Raw genomic sequence first — 22,726 nt, forward strand, 5'->3', positions numbered from 1 at the left:
CTCTCTCTCTCTCTCTCTCTCTCTCTCTCTCTCTCTCTCTCTCTCTCTCTCTCTCTTTTTGCGCGCAAGACTCGCGAGAGGAAACTCGCGCACACCTTTGATTAGGATCTCACCACGTAGCGCGATGAGCGGTATCTTTAACACCTCGCCGAGTAACGGGGTATAAGGCGAGACTAATCGCGCCGCTTAATTGACTCGCGCGGCGGGATTGATTTATATGTAATATTATAACGCGATTCAATAGTGTCGGCAATATACAGTTTCCAATCACATTCCCCCTCCTCCCTCGGCCAATGTCGTCGTTTCCGGCCGAGCAATCGTTCCGCGCTTACATTGTGTGTAATGCTCACGATTGATTATCATGTTCGATCATTTTTCCCTCCTTTTTTCTTACGAAACATCGCGCACACGACGAATGATTCGACTTTCTCCGGCTTGACGTGTCGGTTAACGTTCCGAGAAAGTAACGTCGCGCGTGCGGAGGATCTCGCGATCAGAAAATTCGCGCATTATCGTTCTCTCCTTCGCGACAGCGACGGCAGCGGTGGTGGTGTCGGCATGAGCTCGTTTGCATCCGCATTTTCCGACGGAGGGAACGCGCATTTATAATTGAAGCGTTGTGAGCGATCGAAGACGGAGCGCAAAAAACGGGAAAACAGGAAAGAGAGTGAGAAAGAAAGAGAGAGAGAGAGAGAGAGAGAGAGAGAGAGAGAGAGAGAGAGAGAGAGAGAGAGAGGAAGGGAGAGAACAAAAAGGAAAGGATTGAAACGTCATTCGCGGCGAGCGATCATCGAGCTCGCTGGCCCCGCGCCCTCCTGCTCGTCCCTCCCGCGCGATCAGCCAGATCCCGGACAGATAAATTAGCAATTTAATTATAGAACTGTCAGCCGGTAATTAAATTAATAACGAGAAACCTCAAATCCAATCCGCTCCGTCGTAACAACCTTATGCTCGCTCTCTCGAGCAAAGTCCGACTCGAATATCGATGTGCCGCTCCGGCCGCGGATACACGCTACTGCGCGTTCCAAAGGCGCGATTCAATTAAATATTTCATTAAAGTTAAACGGAATCCCGTTTTAACCGTAACGCGCGCCCGCGCGCGCACGAGCTCGTAACACCGCGCGGCGCTTAATCCCATTTTCGGATCGACGGCTCCTTCCCCCGATCGGCCGAACTCCGTGAGAGGATCGAGGACTCGATTCTCCTCGAGGCTCACGGGGATTGCCTCGCGGTGCGTGTGTACCGGTGCATCTTCCGCTGCAGCAACTCCTTACGCCGTTGACCGCGACAGAGAAACAGATAGAGAGCGAGAAGGAGAGAAGACGACGGTGGGAGAAGAGAAAGAGAGAGAGAGGGAGAGAGAGAGAGAGAGAGAGATGTGAAATCGCGGTGCTCGCGTCGAATTCCCATTCGACATACCTACGTATCGTTACATAGCTAATTGCTGCATAAACAGCCGGCTTTACGAGCCACGGGTATACGGCTGACAACCGCTTCGCAAACATTAACTGCCATTAACGAGGATACGAGCACGAACGCGCATCGTGGCTCGCCCGTGTTAGTCGACACATTCAAGTGTGTATGTGCGTGTGTGTGTGTGTGCGCGCGCGCGCGCGCGTGTGTACGTGTAGGTATGTGTATGTGTGTGAACGACCGCGGGCGAAATTGTTAAAAATAATCGGAGAATTAGCGGCGTGATCGGACACCTGGCAAACGCGGACACTTTCGGGGTCGCCTCGTCTATCGTCCGTTCGTGCACTCCTCTCGCGAATAGGACAGCCGGCTGGCTGATCGTCGATTGCGTCGATAGACGACTTGACCCTCCGATTCCCCTTCCTCTGCGACGCGCTCCGAGGGAGAATCCACGGATCCGAATCTGATTGCGCACGTGTTGCGTATTTCTTGTTGCAGGATGTTCGGTAACAGCGGTGTCTGCGCGAGCTGCGGCAACGCGATACCCGCGTCCGAGTTGGTGATGAGAGCCGGCGCGTCGGTGTTTCACCTGAAATGCTTTAACTGCAACAAGTGCGGCAGCCAACTCGTCTCCGGCGACAGGTGAGCGCTCTTTCTTCGTCATTTCCTTTGTTATCACCCTTGCACATCCCCGATAGTAGTCACGTCATTGACCCTTGGACTGTTGAACCAAATGCTCGTAGGCCAAAAATGCTTCTGACGAAAGTTAATGAAATCATAAAAAGGTTACTGTCTGAGAGTATTTTAATCTGAACCTCAGGTAAAATTTCAAAATTCAAAATAGTGCATCCAGTATAGCGGGAAACAAAGATCCAAAAAATCGTTTGATTCATATAAAAGTGAATATTGAAGGCTTCGCGAAGCCACTCTTTTCGAATTCAAAATTAAAAATTTTCATTGAATAAATGACGAATATGGTGGCGAGAAGTTTAAAATAATTAAAATTCCTCAAAATTAATTTTTATGCAAATTGAACCATACTTTAAATTTTTTGTCCATTCATATTGAATTTGTCATTTTAGATTCATGAATTTTTATTTTGAATCTGAAATTACCGGCTTCAAATTCAAAATAAATTCCAATTTCCATCCAATTTTTATTTCAAAATAAATTCTAATTTTATATTTTTATAATTTCAATTTTTAAATTGAATGATATTTTAAATTTCTGACCCGCCATATTGAATCCGTCATTTTGAATTTCACATATGTGACTTCAGATTTTAATTCAACTATCGCAAAAACATAAAAATATAGTATTCTGTTTTAATTGTTCCGATATAAGTATCTTTTTCTGAATGTACGAATATTATTTCCATCATAAGCATTTTTGGACCTTTCATTTCTGCAAATATTTCTGTCGTTGATAATCAAGAAATTAAGACTTTTTTGCTGCCTCGTCGCGACGATTATCTTGATTGATGATGATAGAAACGAAAAAATACATGCTAGACATCTTCGCAAAGTACGTCGCAGGCGCGTCTGCGATTAATTGAGCAGATTTGCGAAATAATAAAAACTCGCCTCTCGTTCCAATAATCAATAAATAAGCTGCGAAAGCAACGTGATATGTGGTCTACTTTTTAACACGTTGATTGCCACGTCGGGCACTGTTGGTCAGGGCTATAATATTGCCGCGTATCACTAATTTATTTATAAAACGTAACCAAATGTGCGTGTAACAAGTTAAATGTATAAGCGATGGAGAGCCAATGAAACGTGCCGACGAATGCATCGCAAATTGTATTTGTTCGCTACATCTTTGGTGAGCCAAACTTGAATTGAGCATTGAAATAATCAGAGAAAATCAGAGGGTAACTCTGAGGAAAATGTACTCTTCGGATAGATTGGAATGGAATCTCACTTAAAAATGAGTGAAAAGTGGCAGTATTTTCACTTGAAGCAATAGTGAAGCCGTGACTCGAAGAATAAATGTCCCACTGAAGCTTAGAGTGAATTCTGACTGACTGAATTCCCGATATAAGTGAATATTTCAATCGTTTAGAGCGAATATGTTCCCATGTAACAACAAAGTACATCACTGTTCAATTTTAAGTAAAAACATTCACTTGACGGTTTAGAGCAGAAAATTAACTTTATATGAGTACAACTAAAAGAAAAATCTTGTGTCTTATTTGATTGTGTATTCATCTATACGTTCAGTTGGAACAATTTTAACAAATTATGCAGTAACCATCCATCCAGGCATGGTAATACCAAATCTCTTTTTCAGTATGACAAATCACTTGAATTCGAGTGATTCGCGCAGTGGTCACTCTGCTCCGCGAGTGCAATTTCATTCCGAGAAGTGTAAAGAGTACTTTATAAGAATTTCAAGCGCGTGTTTTTTCGCTTCTGACGTCATTGAGATGATCACAGCGACACTTAACCACCGGCACGGAGAGAGGAAGCCAAGTATACTAATGTGACACCTTGTGTGTGCATTCGCAATTTCAGGTATTACTTGCTGTCCGGCTCACCGGTGTGCGAATCTGACTGGCACAAGATCGTGAAATCGTCGAGCGTTGCGGCGGCGGCAGCCGCGGCCGCCGGCAACGGCGGCGCGCCCGTTAGGAAAGGTAAGGTAGGTCGGCCTCGAAGAAGCCGTGAATGAGGTGGCAACCCGGTCGGTCGCCCGAAGAAGGTGCAACCCTCTCCGCAGCCGACGCCCGTCGTCGTACCACCTCAGGTAGACGTCGTGGATGTCGCCGTCGGAGTGGACCCCTATTCGCCGCCTCCGCCGGGTCATCAACATTACCACCATCATCATCACCATCACCATCATCAGATGGGGCTTGTGCATCCGAGTCTGGCGGGTCAGCAGCAATCGCATCTGCAGGTGTCCTCCAACTATCAGGAGTGGTCGCCTTGGGCGACCCAAGACACCTGCGATTGAACTCCCTCTCTCTCTGGACCGATTCCAATCGGGATCATAGCGATCGCTATGATAAAGAAGAAGATATGGGTCACCCTGGGAGGATCGCCCGATGTTGGAGAGGAAGAGACAGAGGCTCCCCGCGCGTGTAGCCTCTCCTCCGTGACGTCCACTGTGGACGTCGACAGTTTTCTCTCCGCGACTCGACCCCGTGACATTGCACGTGCTTGAACTTGCCGCGGCAAGCCGACAGCTCGGCCGCCGCGATGTTGAACATGATCGAACTCGAAACTGCATACACCGAAAGCCTCGCGCGCGCGCGCGAGCGCGCCTGGCAACGCCGACGTCGAGTGTGTTACCCGAACTTGGTGTGTGAACGCCGAGAGAATCGCCGCGATTGCTCTTTCTCAAGAGCGTCGACAACTGTCCGGAGTCGCGCGAACAACCCTCAACCTGACGCGCGAACGCGAACTCTACCTTTTTTGATACGGTCGAGGGAATGAGGTATGCACACGTTGAATAATATATCGATGTCACTGCTTGAACCCACAGTCGATTATACAGTCGATTCTGTCTGAATACATGGAGTGAATCTACGATACTTACCGCTACTATATCATCGGGTATTGAATTGGCTGTGAGACTTACGGGAGATTTATCAGAAACCCAGTTGTTAAATCGCCAAATTCCATTTTCGAAGAGATATTCGGTCTCTCCTCAATGTCTGAGAAGGAAAAACGCGGAAATCCCGGATATATTACTCGCGCTGTATCGAGTGTTGAGAGAGGCATGAAAAATTCCAAAGCACATACTGGGTCCAGCATGCTGGACAGGCAGACCCGGACACGCGGACCACACTTTTCCCAATTTTCGAAAACTCGTGCAGCCGGCTGCACGAACGGGTCGCGCGAACAGGTTGAGGGGCAGCATCGCGCGCGCCCCCGAAGCGCACCGCTCCACCCTCGCGGGTTCCGCGAGTCCGAGAATCGTGTGTGACATCATCGTCGTGTATCCGTTCCTCGTAAGAGGAAGGGAGAAAGAACGAGGCAAGAGCAAGGGGAAAACCTTCAACGTGTGTATATCCGCGACAGGTCAGCCTCGCGACGATACTTGACGTCGCGCCGCGCGAGTCCACCGGTTCTCATTAATAATAATCTTTGCTCAATTGTAAAGAATCGAAGAAAGTCTAACGTACAGACCCATTGTGTGCGTGCAACACCGATCAGCCGCCAGTAGTAGACATCGGTTTTCTCTTTCTCTTTAAAGCCCTTCGCCAGCACGTCGCGTCACCGTGTCGCGCCGTGACACCCCGGCGCGTGTTAGGTGTGAATGTATAAATTTCCGTTGAGCAACTCTACTCTCGCCGCGCAAGCACTGCTCTTTTGCCGGCGAGCGGTCTTTCGCGCGCTTGCGAATCGATGTCGAGCCCCGGCTCTCCTTTCGCCAGTCGATTCCCTGAGTCGCTGTTGAATCGTTTTCATTCCAGAGGTATACGTGTGTATCATAACAGTATGTCGTGCCAGCTCGAGAGACCATTCTAATTCGTCGCTCTCGATCATTTCTTTCTGATTTCGCAAGCGCGCACTCGACTCCTCGCCGCCGCCGCCGTCGCCTCGAAGAACAACACGCGTCCTCGCCAAATTCATCCGCAATACGATCGACGAGGATCTAATCGCGCGAAGAAGCAAGTCTGACAGTCGAAAATAGAGAGAAGAAGAAGAGAGAGAGAGAAAAAGTGAGAGAGATAGAAGCTATAACCCAACGGCGATCGAACGAGACACGAAGAGCAGTTCTGTGGACCCTTAGAAAATTATTTTTCTTTCAAAATCATCGCTCCTGTCGATCCGCCGCCGCCGTCGCGCGCGCGCGCGCGCGCGCTCCGTAAACTCATTAGGCGGCCCTTGTTCCCGCCATCGTTAATTGAGTGCCGAGGTGAGACGAACGACACGGAATTATCATTCGAATCCTCCTTGTTAGGCACCCGCATCGCCTCGCTTCGTCGCTTCCCTTCCTCTCTTTCTCGCTCCCTCCTCTCTCTCTCTCACTTTATCTCTCCCTCTCCCTCTTTGCCGTCTCGCTTTATCTCTCCCTGTCTTTCTCTTTTGCGCGCATACTCTCTCTCCTGACAATTCATCGTTTTCAAAGCGGCATAATCAATTGAGCCTGTTGTACAAAACAAAATCTGTTCTTCGCTGCGACTTCGCGGCATCTCGCGCGGACACAGCGCGGATCAGTTTTACCGTAAGTGTATGATCGTGAGTAGATTGCGCTGTGATCGTCGATATGTCGTTTCGCCAAGGAGAGAACGAAGCTCAGTCGTTCACCGATGACGAGGATGTACGTCTTGCCGTCGTTCAAAGAGGTCCACGTCGCGCGTCGATCGTCCAGCGGGTCTGACGCGTTTTCGCGTCAATAACGACGGTCTCCTCGACGCGAAGAACGTCCGAATTCGATCCGCGTGCTCCTACCGCAATGCTACCCGGGAGCAATCGCGCGAACGTTTTACGACACGCCGCGCGCACGCACACGCGTCTTCCGACGGCATAATATATGTAATATTGTATAATAAAATACACGGTGTAATGTTATTTTTACGTGTACACGCGCGTGCGTGCGACGGCAAGAAACAATGATGTCGCGGGACGCGACGCGTTCGAAGCTCAAAGTACAATATACAAAAACGAACAACCACCAGCACCATCCCCCCTCCCCCTTCTGCTCTACAGCGGATTCGCAAAGCGGCAAGGAGCGTTTCAGCGCGAGATGTATTATATGAGAGAGGAAAACGCGACTTGCGTCCTTCAAGCATTTTTCATTCGTCGAAGATACCCTCGTTTTAAATGACATTCTCGTGCGCGTCGTCGATTAAGCGTCGTTCACACATATACACATTCATAACATGCACACGTACACACGCGCGCTCACGCAACACACCCGGTCGGTAAAGTTCAGTCTCGATCGCGGGCGAACTCGCGCGCGCGCGCGCTCTCCTCGCCAAGGGAAGAGGAAAAAGAAGAAGAAAATGTCGATCGTCCCGGTAAACTTTCCGAGCGAGACCGATGCTCAAGAGTCATGTGACGCAACGACTCGATGTTGAGGATTCAAAGCTCCACTCCGCGCACGCGAGAGAGAGAGAGAGAGAGAGAGAGAGAGAGAGAGAGGGAGAGAGAAGGAAAGAATCGCGCTTGCTTTCTCTCTCTGTTTCTTCTTCTTCTTCTTCAATCGCGACGAGAACAATCACTAGTCGGCGCCGAACGACGCCGGCGGATCTCTCTCGGTCGAACGAGCGAACGATCGATCGATCGCAGTCGATCCCCTGGTCTGACATGACCCCGCGGGCAGCAACGCCGGGACAGAGAAAGTGAGAAGGAAGAAAAAGTGATGTGTGTGTACGTATAAATATAAATGTAACAGTCTTATATTTATATCTATGCGCGCGCGTACGGTTCGGACAAGTCGCGCTGACGGATTATGTCAAGGATGCACAAACTTCAACGGCATCGACGTGGACTCTCGACGAACGTGCACAACACTTTCGTCGCGGCACCTCGAGCGCGGCAGATGTGTGAGGGACTAACGGTTCGCGTTCATTTCGATTCATATCGTTACCACGAGACACACATCACACAGACACACACATGTACACATATGCGCGCGCGCACACTCTCTCTAGTAGTCACATGCGCGATCGCAGTTTAACGAACTAAACTGGGGCTCTTCTCGAGCGAAGGACGTCGGCGCACTTTCCGTCTCCTTCGATCTCTCTCTCGTTTTTCCGTCGTCGTGCCGTTGCGCGTAATCGGATCGAACGGTCGGCTCTTAGCAGCCGAGCCTTCGGACCGGAGTTTGTGCATCGTTGCATTGTGTAATTTAATCTTGTATATAGGGTACATTTTGTATATTGTTAAAAATTTGTGTGATATAAATGGTTATGTATTTACTATTGAGCGCGAACGGCGAACCGGGGCTCCTCGCGCGTTCATCCTCCAGCGGGCGAGATCGGGCCGATTGTGAAACGCGCCACGACAGCCAACAACACGCGTGCCGTCGGCCGTGTCCGCTTCGGTACCGGAACCGGCATCGCCGCGAGTGCGTCCTGCAGCGGCGCCGACGATGACGACGATGACAACGACGACGGCGGTCAACATTGGCTTCGACTCCGTTCCACCGCGCCTCACTAATTCCATCGCTTCGCCGAGAATCACTTCTGAATCGCGTCGCGCGAACTTCCGCAAAATTTCGCGTTCCCGCTTCGTCATCGTCATCGTCGTCGTCGGTAGTCTTTCGCTACGACGTGCGCCGATCCCGCGCGGATTTTCTCGCGCGCGGATGCCAGATCAAGCTGTGCCCTGTCTCGCCGAAGCAGGACTCGGCGATTCTGTCCTCCCGTGTCCTCGCAGCAAGCGAAACCATCGGTTCTGGCAGGAGCGGTCCGGAGGAAGCGGAAAGAGAACGAGAGTCGCACGCGTGCGATGCTCCAGTCTGTATGTGTGTGTGCGTGTGTGTGATCTCTCGCGTGGCTGAGAGATCGCGCTGCAGAGTGCGGGGCGCGCACTCCGCGCGACACCCGGGGAAAAAAGGAAAAGTGACGAGCGCGCGAGCACCGCGCGACACGCAACGAGCACGCAAGAGTGAGTCCCCGATGCGGCCGGCCGAAAGTGACACGCGCGCGGCTAGACTCTCGATCCCACCACGCGCGTCTAGTTAATTTTGTTATTTGGTTTATCTCAACTCTTCTCATATTCGGGACCCGACATCTGTATGTGGTTTCGTGGCCTCTTGTAAAATACAATTACACACGCACACATAAGACACACACGTGACACGCATACACACACACAGACACATACATCACCATACGAGAACACATTTATTAATTAATAAAAATCACAAGTTTTTAGAAAAAAGAAAAGATGCGATCGTGTCTGATATATGTCGCTGTGCGTCATTTCTTTTTCCTCTCCCCCCCTCTTCCAACGTCCCATCCAAAGAGAAATTTTCAGAGGTGCGTCGTGTTTTCTGTCGACGGCGCCGCGCGTGCACCGGAAGAAAAAGTTTTGCTGATTTAACAGAAACAGAGACCAGCACCCGCGACAAATGGTTTGTTGATATGGGACAGCAAATGTCCGCCCTCGTGGGAATTTGTGGGAACAAATGATTTGTTACTTTCAATTTGTTGCTCTAAGCTACGCTTCTGTATCGGAGACACAACTGATCCATAACGTAAATAGACGACAAGCGCGACTCGTGTCTCAGGCGATGTTTGTTAAAATGACAAGTGATTTGCAAGCGGTGGCTGTTAGGTCTATTTTCCTAACGATCACGAAGCAGCGAACATGCTTCTGTTCTGATAACCGAGAAATTTTTCTCAGTGCGATGTTGCCCAACGTGAGCGTTCACGCGCGCTCCACGGACGCGCGTTTCAGGGATAAAGCGGACTCGTATGTACCGTATCACATTGTAATGTAGTGTAATCGCTCATCGTGAGCGAGGAGTGCAGTCTGCACATGAAGAAAAGCGAAGCGGCAACCGTTAATTCGACCGTACCGCTGCCGACGACGACGTCGACTTCGCGCGGGAATCGATCCCGCGCCATCGTGACTGCTCCTTACCTCTTACTCTCCGCGAGTGGCTGAATTAATTCGAATGATTCGAATGTTTCGGCCGGTTGTGCGCGAGGCGGAGGCGGAGGCGGAGGTAGAGGCCGGTTTCTCAGACACCGGCTCTCGGACTCGACTCCTCGGCAATGTGCGGACCCCGACATTCTCCAGTCTCGGGGAGAAGGCATTTAACGGATGTACACGTGTCCGACCATATTGCGTTTGTGTCGTTCGATAAATAGGTGGCTAAGCAACTCCAACGGAAACCCGTGTTAATTAACGTTGAGTTTCAGGACTGATTTACGTGGCGTCTAATTAGCGGGCCTGCCGGCGACGTAGTAGGCATTTTGATTGGCCGCACCGCGAATAGAACGCGGCCCGATTGGCCTTGCCGGCGTGTCGTATCGATTGTTTTCGTTTCTTCTTCTTCTCCTCCTCATCTTCTTCCTCCTCCTCCTCCTCCTCCACCTTCACCTCTTCCTCTCAGCCCCCGCCGCTCGGGCTCTTTTTGTTTGTTCTTAAAAACAAAGGCCGAATAGATGCGCCAAAGAGCGCGCCACCGAAACGAGAATGCCGCCGGACTGAGAGACGCGAATCCGATCGCGAACGTAAAAACAGAACGACATACTCGATGCGGTTCTTTTAACGAATTATTTAAATATAAAAGAGAAAGGGAAATATAGATGCAAAGTGGAAGAGAGGAGCGGAAAGAGAAAAAGAGAGAGATTTTTCACGGCCACAATTCGACTATTTCCGAAAATAGCGACGTCCAATTTCTCTCGTTATTCCGCGCGTCGCGATAATTTTTCCTTTTCCGCTTCCCTCCTTCTTTTTTTCCTTCGTGGTTTTTCTCTTTTCGCGCGCGTAAATAGAACTCCAAGACGGTTCGTTACGCGAAAGTGAAAGAAAAGGAAAGCTCCGCGCGCGTGCTAATTAAGCCGCGCGCCCGCGCGCAGCCATCGCGCGTTCTAATCCTTTATTTGCCGGCTGTCTTACGTTTACAAGCGTATCAATTAAATCCCGAAATCAAACAGACGCGTTACCGCGCGCGCGAGCGCGTACACGCTCGTTAATTATGAGCGCGTATCGCTGACGTAATCCATTAACCTCTTTTAGAAGCGACGCGCTCTTCCACCCACTGCCCTCCCTGCCTCCCTCCCCCTCCCCCCCCCTCGGTTCCGGTATCAAGATACAGAGCGTTTTATTATCGCGCGCCATACACACAATGAATAATTACGCGAGCGTTTGTATAAAAGTTTCAGTTCGCGCGCGAGAGGAATTCGTTAGATATTAATTTCGCGGACGCGAGAAGATAATGGGCCCGCGCCGCTCCACGGCAATGCGATCTTGAGCCGCGCGGCGGACGGTATTTCGAAGCGTGTCGGGCCAGTGCGTGTGCGTGTGTGAGTGCAGTTTCTTGAAGTTTTGCGGCAATTAACAGTCGACGGCGAATAACAAACTGAATTTAATTAATTGCATAACTGCGAGCAGGAGCGGTCCCCGCCCGACCCCACCGCCTCCCCCTCCGTCCCTCCCTTTCCACCCTAACCACCCATTCGCCGCTACCCTCCGCTACCCCGCCCCACGGCACTTCTAATCGAAGTGGGTACATATTGTTGCACCCGTTGCGCGCTCTGCCCCTCATCAGCCCCACTGGCAATTAATTATAGCATTCCAGGTTAGCTCGGGAATTAATTACGTCCAGAAGTTGGACGCTGGCGAGGGATCGTTAGAAATCGTCCTTCGTTAGAGTTGGGGCGGGCATGGGTCCAGGTAATTATTGATAGTCCTCTCGCCGGTTCCTCGTCGTGCCGATAACGCGAGCGCCGAAAGGGCGCACGAGCTTTCGCTGGTCTCTCCTCGCTCCCTTACCTCGAGGAGAGAAGGAACGGGATGATATTTGCGATGTTTGAACGATGATTGCGACGAGCACGCGAATTTCACCGTGATAATCGACTCTCTCTCCCTTCCCCGGAAGTCGCGACGCCTGAAAAATTCTCGTTGACGGGACGCTGTTTCACGATCGCGAGGAAGCGGAGAATCGAAGCGCGCGTCGCAGATAATTCTTGACATTTTTTTTCTTCTTTTTCCTGTCGCCCCTTCTCCATCCCTTTTTTCTATTTCTCCTCATTCTTTTTGCGAACAGAACGCGGAGCCAACTGGTCGGCGCGGCGTCTCGGAGGGCTCCGTCTCGCCGATAACACTTGTTCATTCGCTCCTTAATCCCTTCTGCTTGTTAACACCGCGCCACGTCGGGAAACAAAAAGGGATCGTTAGCGCTCGCGGCCCGTTATACGCGCGCCGTAAATATACGGGCATACGCGCATCGAGCAGCGAGCCAGCACCAAGTATTTCGACGGCGTCACCTAACTAACTCGACACACAGAGCGCGGAGTTCGCCGAGTGCTCCGCCGACAATCGGGGACCGCGGACTGGATAATTTCAGAGCGCATCGCGATAGGATCTCCGGCTCTTTTTCATGCGTCTGTGTTCGCTCATTAATTAAGGCGCTTGGTCACTCGCCGCGGAACACTTGATTGGTGACGTCAGAAGCGAGGAAACGCATGCCGAAAATTCCTGCCGAATACGTCGACATCAAAAGATACACCCGAAAAATGACGCTTGCAATCGACTAACGCGAAACCCTTTTGTTTAATCTATATTTCCTCGTTTATTTTATCATATCTATATGATTTTTTTATTGATTGTTAGAACGAAAGGAAAATGTCCGAAGTATTTCAGAGGTGCACTTAATCGAATGGCAAGTATCACCTTCGTTGCATATCTTTATATCTCGAAAATTTCTTTGCAGAAGTTTTGGGTATGCATTTTCCTCGTTTTTCACATTATAAATCAAAATAGCTGCGGCGAGTAACCAGGAGTCTTAAGAACTATTCGGACATCCTTCTCTCTCTCTCTCTCTTGCTTTTGTTAGACAACGATTGACACGTTACCATCGCACGTAAATTCAATGCCGGCGAAGCGTAAGACTGGTTTGCATATTTCCAAATTTTTTCCGAGCGGCATGCGTGACGTATCAGCAGAGAGCAGGAAGAACGAAACGAGTGGAGAAGAAAAGAAAAAAAAAGAAAAAAAAGAAAGGAATGAGAGAGAAGGTAGAAGAAAGGGGAGGGGAGGCGAGAGAGACAGTCGGGAGATCGCGCGAGAGAGGAGATCCGGTTGACACCGGCGAGGCAATTATTATTGTGAGTGGTGTGGCGACGGGACACCGATGATATTTTATTTAAGAAACAATCGGGTAATAGCTCGCTTCAAGAGGATAGATAACGCCCGTGCGGACAGAGACCGCTCGAGGAGGAAAAGTTGCGGCGAGACAGAGAACGAGAACCACGGGGAAAAGGGAATTACAGTGGAGCGCGAGGGGGAGCACGGGGCCCGCGGGGGTGGGAGCAGCAGGGGCTGGCGAGGCAGGAAAGGAGAGCACGGTGAGGGACGACGAGGGTGAAAGACGAGGGGAGGAGGTAAAAGGTGAACTTTGAGGCGGGTTGCTAGTAGCGGGGTGGCTCTACATTAGCGAATTACACGCGCGCTCAGATCTCCCTCGACGGTGAACAATAAATACAGGGTGATCCGGAAATATCGTCGCCCGTCGCGGCTCGATGTGAGTCGCAAAAATTTCGGAGAGTCGGCGCGAGAAGAGAGTGAGTGAGTGAGAAAGGAGAGATAGATAGATAAGTAGAGGGAGAGAGAGAGAGAGAGAGAGAGAGAGAGAGAGAGAGAGAGAGAGATGAATAAATAGAAATAGATAAATAGATAGGTAACTAGAAAGAGAGGAGAGAAGAGGAGGATTTGCGCGAAACGGCGACTCCCGATTTCGAGGTTTCAACTCCTAGACACGCCCGGGGGGATCAATTTTGCCCCCTTCAACTTCTTGTTTAAACACCGTCCGAACCAAAAGGGTACGGCTGCTATTAAAGTACCTTCTAGGGGAGATGACTCGCAATAATAACGATTTCTCTCGAGCGTGTTGATACGAAAAATACACAGATGTGTAATCAGAGATGTATGATTATTAAACTCACCCTCTCGTAGTTGAAGGGGAACCGTACGATCGTAATGATCACAGTCCGCGAGCGGAGGCCGTGTGTGCGATTTAAAAATCCATAAATACGTAATGGCGCTCACAGCGTCCGTCCCGAAAGATTCACGGAGTCGACATCTGACGGCGGCAGACGGTCCGAGCGCGGAATGTGTACGCGGCTGACTTCGCGCTGGCCGCTGACAGTCTCGATCTAACTTAATCTGACCTAACTTGGAGTGATCTAACCTCGAAGGAAAGTCTGTGTACCCGCAGGTGCGTTTACTCCGAGTGGAATTTCGATCTTTTGATAGCTAAGAACTCGAATAAGTGATATCGTATTCACTCTGGGACTGAGGTCTATCTTACGGAAGGGAAAGACTGAAACATGAGCGGGGAGAGAGTGACAGATCGCGATCGCTGCATGCATTTCGTCACACGGAAGAAACGCTACTGCCGGATGACGGTGCGAGCGGGGAAGCGATACTGCGGCGAACATCAGCGGGACGTCAACGACCCTGACGTTGACCAGAGGATGAAGTGTCCGTTGGATCCTACGCAGTAAGTGTGCTCGTGGATTGTGTCCTCGATGAAACGAGACAAACAGGGTTGCCATTTGATTTTGTGCATAAAAGTCGACGGCACGAGGGAGTACAGCGATCTTCTCACGACTAAATTAGCGTATTCCTTTTCAGCACGTGCTACCAGTCGAAGCTGGCGAAGCACTTGACCGTGTGCAACGCCAAGCGCAGAATGGACGCACGGCCCGCGTTCATCGTCGAGGGAGTAAATCTGGACGAGGAGGGCATGGTGGCGCCAGCGCACGTGCCGTTGTCGCGACTCGACGAGTCGGTCGTGGCGGCGGTGATAAAAAAGATCCATTCCGCCTATGGTGAAACTTACCTCCGTGTCTTGGGGAAAAAAGGACCAATGTCCATATCTGCAGTTTCCACTAGTAGAGATCTTAGAATTTAAGGTAACAGTTCCAATTATGGGTCAAACTTGCTTTATCACATTGCAAATCCAAGCTTGTTACTTTTAAACGCATAAACGCGTAAGTAGACTGAAGCACTTTTTACATATTTCTTGTGATTTTAAATTACATCATTTAACACCTCTAAGACATGTAAATTATGATTTAATACATTTAAACGTATTCAGCGGCGTGACTTCAAATAGTAAAAAACATGTAAAAGGAGATTCAATCAAAATAACACATTTGGATTTGCTGTTAGTGTGATATATTCAAAAATTATAATGAAAACACATTGGACAAATGTTTTTATATTTCTTAGTTCTTTTATAATTATATTCTAAAGTTACATTCACAACATTCTTAATATTTAAGAAAAAAATCTAGAACATATCAGTTGCTTTATCAACTCACTGGGAAAAAGATCATGTATAAATCTTGTCTCTGTATGACTGTATGTAATCATGTGTATTTACATATGTTCACAAAAGAAATATTTATACAAATACAGTCAATGTAAATGTTTACACTGCTAGCAACACATAAGCTGTCAATGTTTAATTGAATGAAACTAATCTCTTTTCTTTTACATTCAACACAATTTCTTTTCGTGTGGACATATATAATTATATATATAACTATATATAGAGACAAAATTTATATACAATTTATATATAATTATAGATAATTTTAATAAATTACATGTAATCATTTTTTTCTGGATCTTTAAATTTATGAAACTGCTAGTAGATTGTGCTGCATATATCATTATTTTATATAAGTTAAAACAATATGAATGTAGACATTGTTAGTAAAAAATTGGATATCGCGTAATCTTAAATACAAACGTCGACCCATAATTGGGACTCGCTTATAAAAATGTTTCCAATTATTTTATTATAATTTATCATAATCTAATTTAAAGTCTAATAATTTCGTTTTAAAACTATAATGTTAATTGCTTATTTGTATCAACAAGTCGTTTTAATATTCGATATTTGAACTTTAAATGATCCATAATTAGGACTGTTACCTTATAAATGTTTCAGAATATATACAAACATATATTAATGAATTAATATTCCATTGATACCTCGGTTGTTGTAGCATGAAATTTACAATTGAACTGGAAGAACATTTAGATTTTGAAACATTGATAAATTTTAAAACTTAATTTTCTGTAACTGCAGGATATCTGAAAATGTAAACATTGGTTATTTTTCTTTCAAGATATTTATGTATAATCATAATGTGATCACGCAGTGATCATCTTCTCTTTCTGTATTCTTACATTACATTTTATATAGAAAAGCTGCCAGAGTTCTCTCAAGCAATCCTACAACATGACGTGCTGAAGGACAGATTGAGTGACAAAACCTACGGCAATCGCGTCAGAAAGCACTTGCTCCAAAATTCATCTCTGCTCGGACATTTGGAACAGGCCGGTCTCGTGCAGGACGACACCTGCTTTATCGAATTCGGCGCGGGAAAAGGTATATTCTAATGTAATGCTTAATATTGTAATTAATTAAGTTTGATATATTCCGAATCTTGAGATATTTATAATTGATTTGCACTTTGCCATATGAAATATTCTCGAACACAAAGTAACATTTCATGATTAAAAGTGTCTCGGGCACTAAGCAAAGTCGTACTTTAAACAGCTCAATTAACATACTGGTTGGGCCAGATCATAAAGAGCAAATCGAACTCTTGCGTCTTACTAGTCGATCGTTCTAGTCACCGGCACAAGAACGACAATAAGCTCAAAAGGGAGGAGAGTAACCTCGCGATAAAGAGGGTGCGCGCCGACATCGCTGATTTGCAGTTGAACCAGATCACGGAGATCCAATCCGTCAAACACAAAGTTGGAATTGCAAAACATCTGTGTGGCACAGCCACAGGTATCGTAACTATCCAAATCCTCGATTCCCCTTAAGACTCCTGCTTGCTCACCGCGGGCACCTCAATTTATGATGTTAGAAGCAAGAAAATACACGCTAAAAGTTCTTGCAACATACGTAGAAATAGAAAGATGAATATAAAATGACGCGATCGATCGAACAAGTGTGTAATAAAATATTGTAAATATATCTACTTATTCCAATGTATTATTAATTATTTTACAGGAATTTTTATCGTACATTTTCTCACCTCTGACATCATCAATCGAAAATTCCACGGCGAGGAGCCAGAAGCCTTAAGCTAACGACGGCATTAGGCACAACTAACGACGTGATGTTTACTTGTTTTCAGATTTGGCAATACGCTGTCTGGTGAAATCGATGACCAATGAGCCCTACGTCGATGTTTGCGGCTTAGTCATCGCGTTTTGCTGTCATCATAGATGTGAATACTCGTCTTACGTGGGTCGAGAATACCTACTACAATGCGGTTTCACCGTAAACGAGTTCCCGATTCTGTGCAGTATAGTCAGTTGGGCGACTTGCGGTCCACGCACAAAGAGCGACGCTAAATTGCAACCTAACAAAACGACCAATAGCCAACAACCTTGTGAAGAAGATAACATCATACAGTCTTCAAAATTGAGTGAACACGAACTTATCGGACGTAAAGCGAAGACGCTTTTAAACTGGGGTCGCTTGGTCTACCTACGAAGTATTGGATTTGAAGTTCAGTTATTTTATTATACGTCTACTGATGTCTCGTTGGAAAATATGTGCATTGTGGCTACACGAAAACATTCGATATAAGTGATATGACATGCGATTTATTTCCATTTTTGTTCCTCGACGTATAAATCTTTTTTGTACATGTACGTGTCTATAAGAAAAATATTAAGATGTCTTGTAGACATATTTTTAAAAAAGATATTACAGACACTCAACATTCTTTTAGACACTTCACTGGCCAATATGTGAAAAAAAAAACAATAAACAATTATGTTACGTAATACTTTAATTCTTCTTAATATTATGTTAGCTATTGTCCCATTTTGATGCAGTCATTACCATAAATTTTATTAGAAAAGTTTTGTATTATATTTTTTCATATTAAATATTATATGCTCTGAGTTATTGTTATAGTTATAGTTACATAAAAAGTAATAAAAGCAGAAGTGTCTGGATCTCTCAATTCTTATGTTACATTATTTATTGCCTTCTGCTTCGTCATTTACTTCATTTCTGCAAATTATAGACAATCTATTATATAACTTTACATGAAAAGATTCGAAATTTACTCAGCAATTAATTTTACAAAAATCAAATAGTTAATCTTCATGTGATTTCTCTTATAAGACCCAGTTCCACAACCTCTAGTTAACTGACCGGTTATTCTATTGGATTTGACCAATCGCATTTAGCGTTAAGAAGAGTTAATCAGAATTAACTAATCACTGTTGAGACTTAACCGGTAGTTAAAGTTAAACGGAAGTTGTGGAATTGGGCCAGTTCCACACCTCTAGTTAACTGCCTGGTTATTCCATTGGACTTGACCAATCGCATTTGACATTAAGAAGAGTTAATCAGGATTAACCAATCACTATTGGGACTTAACTAGTAGTTAAAGTTAAACGGATGTGTGGAACTTGGCCTAAGTGTAAGAAAACATGAGGATAGCACAGAGCAGAACTACAAAATCCACTATCAATTACCTACTGAGAAAAATCGTGGATATTGACTACGTAGTTCATGTTTAATGAACGTAGAGGGCGCTTCAAACTGAAGTAACTGCCAGGTCGATCATGGCGCCATCTACTTTGGTGCAACGCTACTGCACTGGTGCACAAAATCAGTCTAAAGGAACGAGTCGCGGCAGTATACGAGTCACGAATAACTTTCCCCCCACTGAACGGGATGCCCCGCCCATGAGTGATCTAACGCCGATCAAACATTCCAACGGCACGGATGCGGAGGTGTAGTCGGATGTTTCGTTTCTCCGGGTTGCAACGTGTCTAGAGAGACAGTGAAAGCTTATCGTTATATTAATATAATCGCAATTGTCAATCGAGAGCCCGCGTACAACGAAGGGAACAAACGCTGCAAAGGTACGTTCAACTATTATGTTATGCAAGCGCGAATAAAACCCGTCAATTCGGCCGGGATACACGCGTGCTTTGTGACCTATTTCAATCACACCTGTATGCGTCGGACGAACTGACGAACGTAACCTTGTGTAATGCGCGATAACGATAATTACGTTTGCGTCGATTGTTACTTGAACTCGTCAGTTGGCCTGCAAATTATGCTATGTGGCGACGCGCCACGCCTGAAACCGTTCGTGCGCGCGCGCGCGCATTACGATGCCGAGTGACGTTTTCGTTTACTATAGCACTGAATGAACTTCCTTATTTCTCCTTTTCAGAAGCGAGAGAAAAAGAGAGAAAGAGAGTGTTAACGTTGTGACATGTCCATTCTAGACGAGCGCGACGAGTACCTGAAGAATCCGTACTTCAAGGAACACGAGTACGGCGACTACACACCGTTCTATGCTACGGTGGCCTTCTGTGCCGTTCTGGGCGGCTTCCTGTTTATCCTGAACATCGTGTTCTGCTGGTGCTCGCGGCACCGGGAATACTGGCAGGATCGCAATACTGGTTAGTTTCTAAATCGCTGTTGAATTTTGGCTCACAGTTAGACATTTGTTTTCCAAGAGTGTGTCCTGAAATGTGCTTACAATATTGAAAAATTATAGTACATGTGCAGCAAATATCAGATTAGGTATCGATTAATTAAATAAGTATTAGAGACAACTAACTTTGTCTTAATGTGTTTTGTTCGGTCAAGTTCTTATTTTTACTTTTCAAGTAAATTCACATTAATTCTAACATTTTTCATTATAAATATTAAACTAGGCATTGTAGATTAACTAAACAGGTATCAGATTTAACAAAATTTGGCATATCTTGTCCAAATAGATTAAATTCTAATCTTCAATTTTCTAGTCAAATCATATTTAATTCTTTAGTTGTACAAATTTTTAGAGTAGGTATTGGAGATTAATTAAACAGATATCAGAATCATTAACTTTATCTTAATATATTTTGTTTCGATAAGTTATTTTAATCTTCAATTTTCTAATCTATTCTCTAATTCTTCAGTTATAATCTTCAGTTCTCAACACCTAGTCTGATAAAAGTTTTGTGGGAATTATGGAGTTTCATTATCCCCACACAGCAGAGGTGTCCAAAATATATCATAGGGATATCCTAAAGATATATTTGGGATATGTGATATCTTCAAGATATCCCTATAATGTATTTGGGACATTCTTGTTATGTGGGTCATGAGCATATTTCGAAATGTAGCCAAAGTACAATTGCGACTGAATGGTGTTTTTTGTCATAAAACAAGAACTTTCTTGTATCATTAAAACACGAATTATTCTTCTAATAAAACTGTACTGTCGTGATTTAGGCAATAGGTGGATTCAGCCAATGTGGACTGTATTACCACATAAGACGCCACCTCTTGATCTGAGTGAGCTGGAGCCCGGACGCATCAAGTATCCTCTAGTGAGGCACGAGATCATCCAATATCACGATCCGGAATCCCACGGCATCTCGCCACATCCGCAAGAGTACCTGGAGATGCAGAAACGCGAAAGTGAGATCTGAAAAATATAATCGGCGACCAATTGACCATCGTGGTATCGGAAAACGTTCGAGTGACACCCGTGCTTCAGTAGTCCGTCCAAAGTGGCGAGCTTAATCGAGTACAATAGAACCTAATTAGCTCTCAGCACGCAGCTAATCGCGCCAGGGCTGTGACGTAAGGCCACTCGCCGCTGAGTCTCTCATTACCGAGTCATCGTTTTAAACGGCCCTGCTAAATATAATTTTATTCTTTCACAGCTCTGTCGAGAAAAATAACGGTCTCTTTTCGAATTACTGCAGCAAAAGTGTAGTCACTCAGCGAAGCTCTTTTGTTCAACGGTCGCACCGATTTTCAGTAGCGAACAGTCTGATAAAGTAATCCCGTAGAGAGACAGTACTAATAACTACGTCACGATGGGGTTACACGTTTTCTGGCCCGCGACCGCTTGCCTGACGCTGTTCGTGGTTTGCATAATAATACTGATGCTGAAGTATGGCGCGCGAGCTTGCAAGCTGCGACACGAGCCATTACCTTCTGACCAAGAATGGGAGGGTAAAGCGTACTCCCGAAAGCTGTCCATCTCTATGGCGTAAGAGTCATGTATCGGCCGCGAACTGTCCCGAAAAAAAGACGCATCTAGATCGTACAATGTCTCTCTTCTAGGAAACAAATACATGATCGATGAGGAGATTGCTGATTATAGAATTTTCGCCGATATAGTTTACAAAATCTTCTAAAATTTGTACAATTATACAATTGTAATCTCTTCTGGGACATACGCATTCGCAACTCATAAGCCTATATTCTGAATCCTCTTTTATCGATAAAAGTACCTTAAATGTAGCTCAGTCAATCAGGCTGCTCCTAAACCCCTTTTAGAGACTCATTTATCGTTAAAAGAGAACTCAGAATGTGGGCCATAGTATATATTGTATAGACACAGATTAGTCATGTAAGACAAATGATCTGACATTCCGTCCATTTATATATTTGTACTAATGTTTTATATTACATAAAAAGACGTATACGTATAGACGGCTTCTTCGGAAATCAGTGTAATGATTGTTTGAAAATTTTTACATAATCAAAACTAATCGTTTGTAAGATGCCTTTGAGAAAAATCTCTATATCCGTCCATGTATTTCGCATGTGTTCTTTTATATTATCTAATATATATATATATATATATATATACTCCTGTTTTCGAAATGATGTATGTGATCTTATAAACAGAGCACTTTTGTAACTTTTGTACCAATATGTTCTTCTCGAATAAAAATGTTATAAAAAAAGGATCTCTGGGTGATTGCGCCGATTTCGAAGTAACAAACGATATAGTTATGAACGGAATATCACACCTGTAACATATATATGTATACGTGTGTATATATATTTATATATGTATATATATAATGTTTTACTTTTATTGACAACATTGGATTTTTGTTACATGTGTAATGGTTACACAATTACTTCAATAAGTAAGTAGATGCGTTATACTATTCTTTAATAGTAGTTTGTAAAGAAAATCGCTGATTTCATCGAGCTACAATACATCAAATCCAGGAACTATCCTAAACTACGCGGTCCGAGCGAGAGAACCGGAGGTGTCTTATTAAAAGAGAGGAGACAGCCTCCTCGTACGTCGATCGGCAGTCGCGATTGGTTGCAACAAATCGATACCTCTCCGAAGAATGTACAATCGAGTTTGTTCGATTTTCCCGCATGAATGAAAATGTCGCGTAACGAAGAAACCCACGACCCGACGACGGACGTCGGATGACGCGCCGGCGAAACGGACGAAAAAGAGAGGACGACTGCTCTGATAATTCCTCTAAAAGTTGCACTAACGAGATTTAAAAGCGTCAACAAGATCGACGATCATGAAACTTAACGGTCCGTGGCGAAACGCGTGGCGATTCCGCGCGCTCCAGTTGTTTCAATTGTAACGAATAGAATTCTGCACGATTCTCTTATTGTAATATCTAGAATATCTATCGGACTGTCTCGAAAGGTGTGCGTGCAAACAGCAGAAGACGATCCTAGACGATATTCGCAGAGGGATCCTCAGAGGAAAAAGGTGAATGATTCTTCTTTCAAATGAACACAAATTGGTTTTTCTTTCAAATGGACACAGATTTTTATTTTATTATTATTATTATATATATATATATATATATATATATATATATATATATATATATATATA

The 22,726-nt window shown here is 45.5% G+C and overlaps 4 protein-coding genes across 6 annotated transcripts in view; all 4 read left to right on the forward strand.

Moving 5' to 3' along the window:
* LOC116850614 (thyroid receptor-interacting protein 6-like) overlaps positions 1–9,259 on the forward strand; it is a 153,500-nt gene extending 144,241 nt beyond the window's left edge. The window contains exons 4-6 of one of the 2 annotated variants that reach the window (XM_032829113.1): positions 1,912–2,055; positions 3,930–4,056; positions 4,135–9,259. In XM_032829113.1, the coding sequence (XP_032685004.1) occupies positions 1,912–2,055; positions 3,930–4,056; positions 4,135–4,368 (505 nt within the window). In that variant the 3' untranslated portion in view covers positions 4,369–9,259. Of the gene's footprint in view, positions 1–1,911; positions 2,056–3,929 lie in introns of both variants that reach the window. The other variant, XM_032829112.1, reaches the window with a different exon arrangement.
* Positions 9,260–13,742: 4,483 nt separating this feature from the next.
* LOC116850613 (tRNA:m(4)X modification enzyme TRM13 homolog) lies at positions 13,743–17,873 on the forward strand. Of its 2 annotated transcripts, none has more exons than XM_032829111.1 (5): positions 13,743–14,547; positions 14,682–14,878; positions 16,267–16,452; positions 16,687–16,863; positions 17,216–17,873. In XM_032829111.1, exons 1-5 carry the CDS (start codon positions 14,375–14,377, stop codon positions 17,671–17,673), a joined length of 1,191 nt encoding a protein of 396 aa, XP_032685002.1. In that variant the 5' UTR covers positions 13,743–14,374; the 3' UTR covers positions 17,674–17,873. The 2 variants fall into 2 exon arrangements, with proteins under 2 accessions (XP_032685002.1, XP_032685001.1); XM_032829110.1 differs by having other exon boundaries at positions 13,745–14,547; positions 16,624–16,863.
* Positions 17,874–18,712: 839 nt separating this feature from the next.
* On the forward strand, positions 18,713–20,577 carry LOC116850615. Its single transcript, XM_032829114.1, has 3 exons — positions 18,713–18,968; positions 19,286–19,517; positions 20,338–20,577. Exons 2-3 carry the CDS (start codon positions 19,328–19,330, stop codon positions 20,535–20,537), a joined length of 390 nt encoding a protein of 129 aa, XP_032685005.1. The 5' UTR covers positions 18,713–18,968; positions 19,286–19,327; the 3' UTR covers positions 20,538–20,577.
* Positions 20,578–20,890: 313 nt separating this feature from the next.
* On the forward strand, positions 20,891–21,812 carry LOC116850616. Its single transcript, XM_032829115.1, has one exon. It carries the CDS (start codon positions 20,931–20,933, stop codon positions 21,108–21,110), a length of 180 nt encoding a protein of 59 aa, XP_032685006.1. The 5' UTR covers positions 20,891–20,930; the 3' UTR covers positions 21,111–21,812.
* The last annotated feature ends 914 nt before the right edge of the window (positions 21,813–22,726 follow it).

This window comes from Odontomachus brunneus, unplaced genomic scaffold (genome assembly GCF_010583005.1).
Source record: "Odontomachus brunneus isolate Ranch 3 - 2012 unplaced genomic scaffold, Obru_v1 Obru_scaffold_150, whole genome shotgun sequence".
Classification (NCBI taxonomy): domain Eukaryota; kingdom Metazoa; phylum Arthropoda; class Insecta; order Hymenoptera; family Formicidae; genus Odontomachus; species Odontomachus brunneus.

Bases quoted from the DNA above. Each gene is read 5' to 3' on its own strand.
- LOC116850613 (XM_032829110.1), top strand. From the start codon at position 14,375: ATGAGCGGGGAGAGAGTGACAGATCGCGATCGCTGCATGCATTTCGTC. The intron at 14,548-14,681 runs GTAAGTGTGCTC...ATTCCTTTTCAG, and splicing joins TGTCCGTTGGATCCTACGCA to CACGTGCTACCAGTCGAAGC. The intron at 16,453-16,623 runs GTATATTCTAAT...TACTTTAAACAG, and splicing joins CGAATTCGGCGCGGGAAAAG to CTCAATTAACATACTGGTTG.
- LOC116850615 (XM_032829114.1), top strand. From the start codon at position 19,328: ATGTCCATTCTAGACGAGCGCGACGAGTACCTGAAGAATCCGTACTTC. The intron at 19,518-20,337 runs GTTAGTTTCTAA...GTCGTGATTTAG, and splicing joins CTGGCAGGATCGCAATACTG to GCAATAGGTGGATTCAGCCA.
- LOC116850616 (XM_032829115.1), top strand. From the start codon at position 20,931: ATGGGGTTACACGTTTTCTGGCCCGCGACCGCTTGCCTGACGCTGTTC.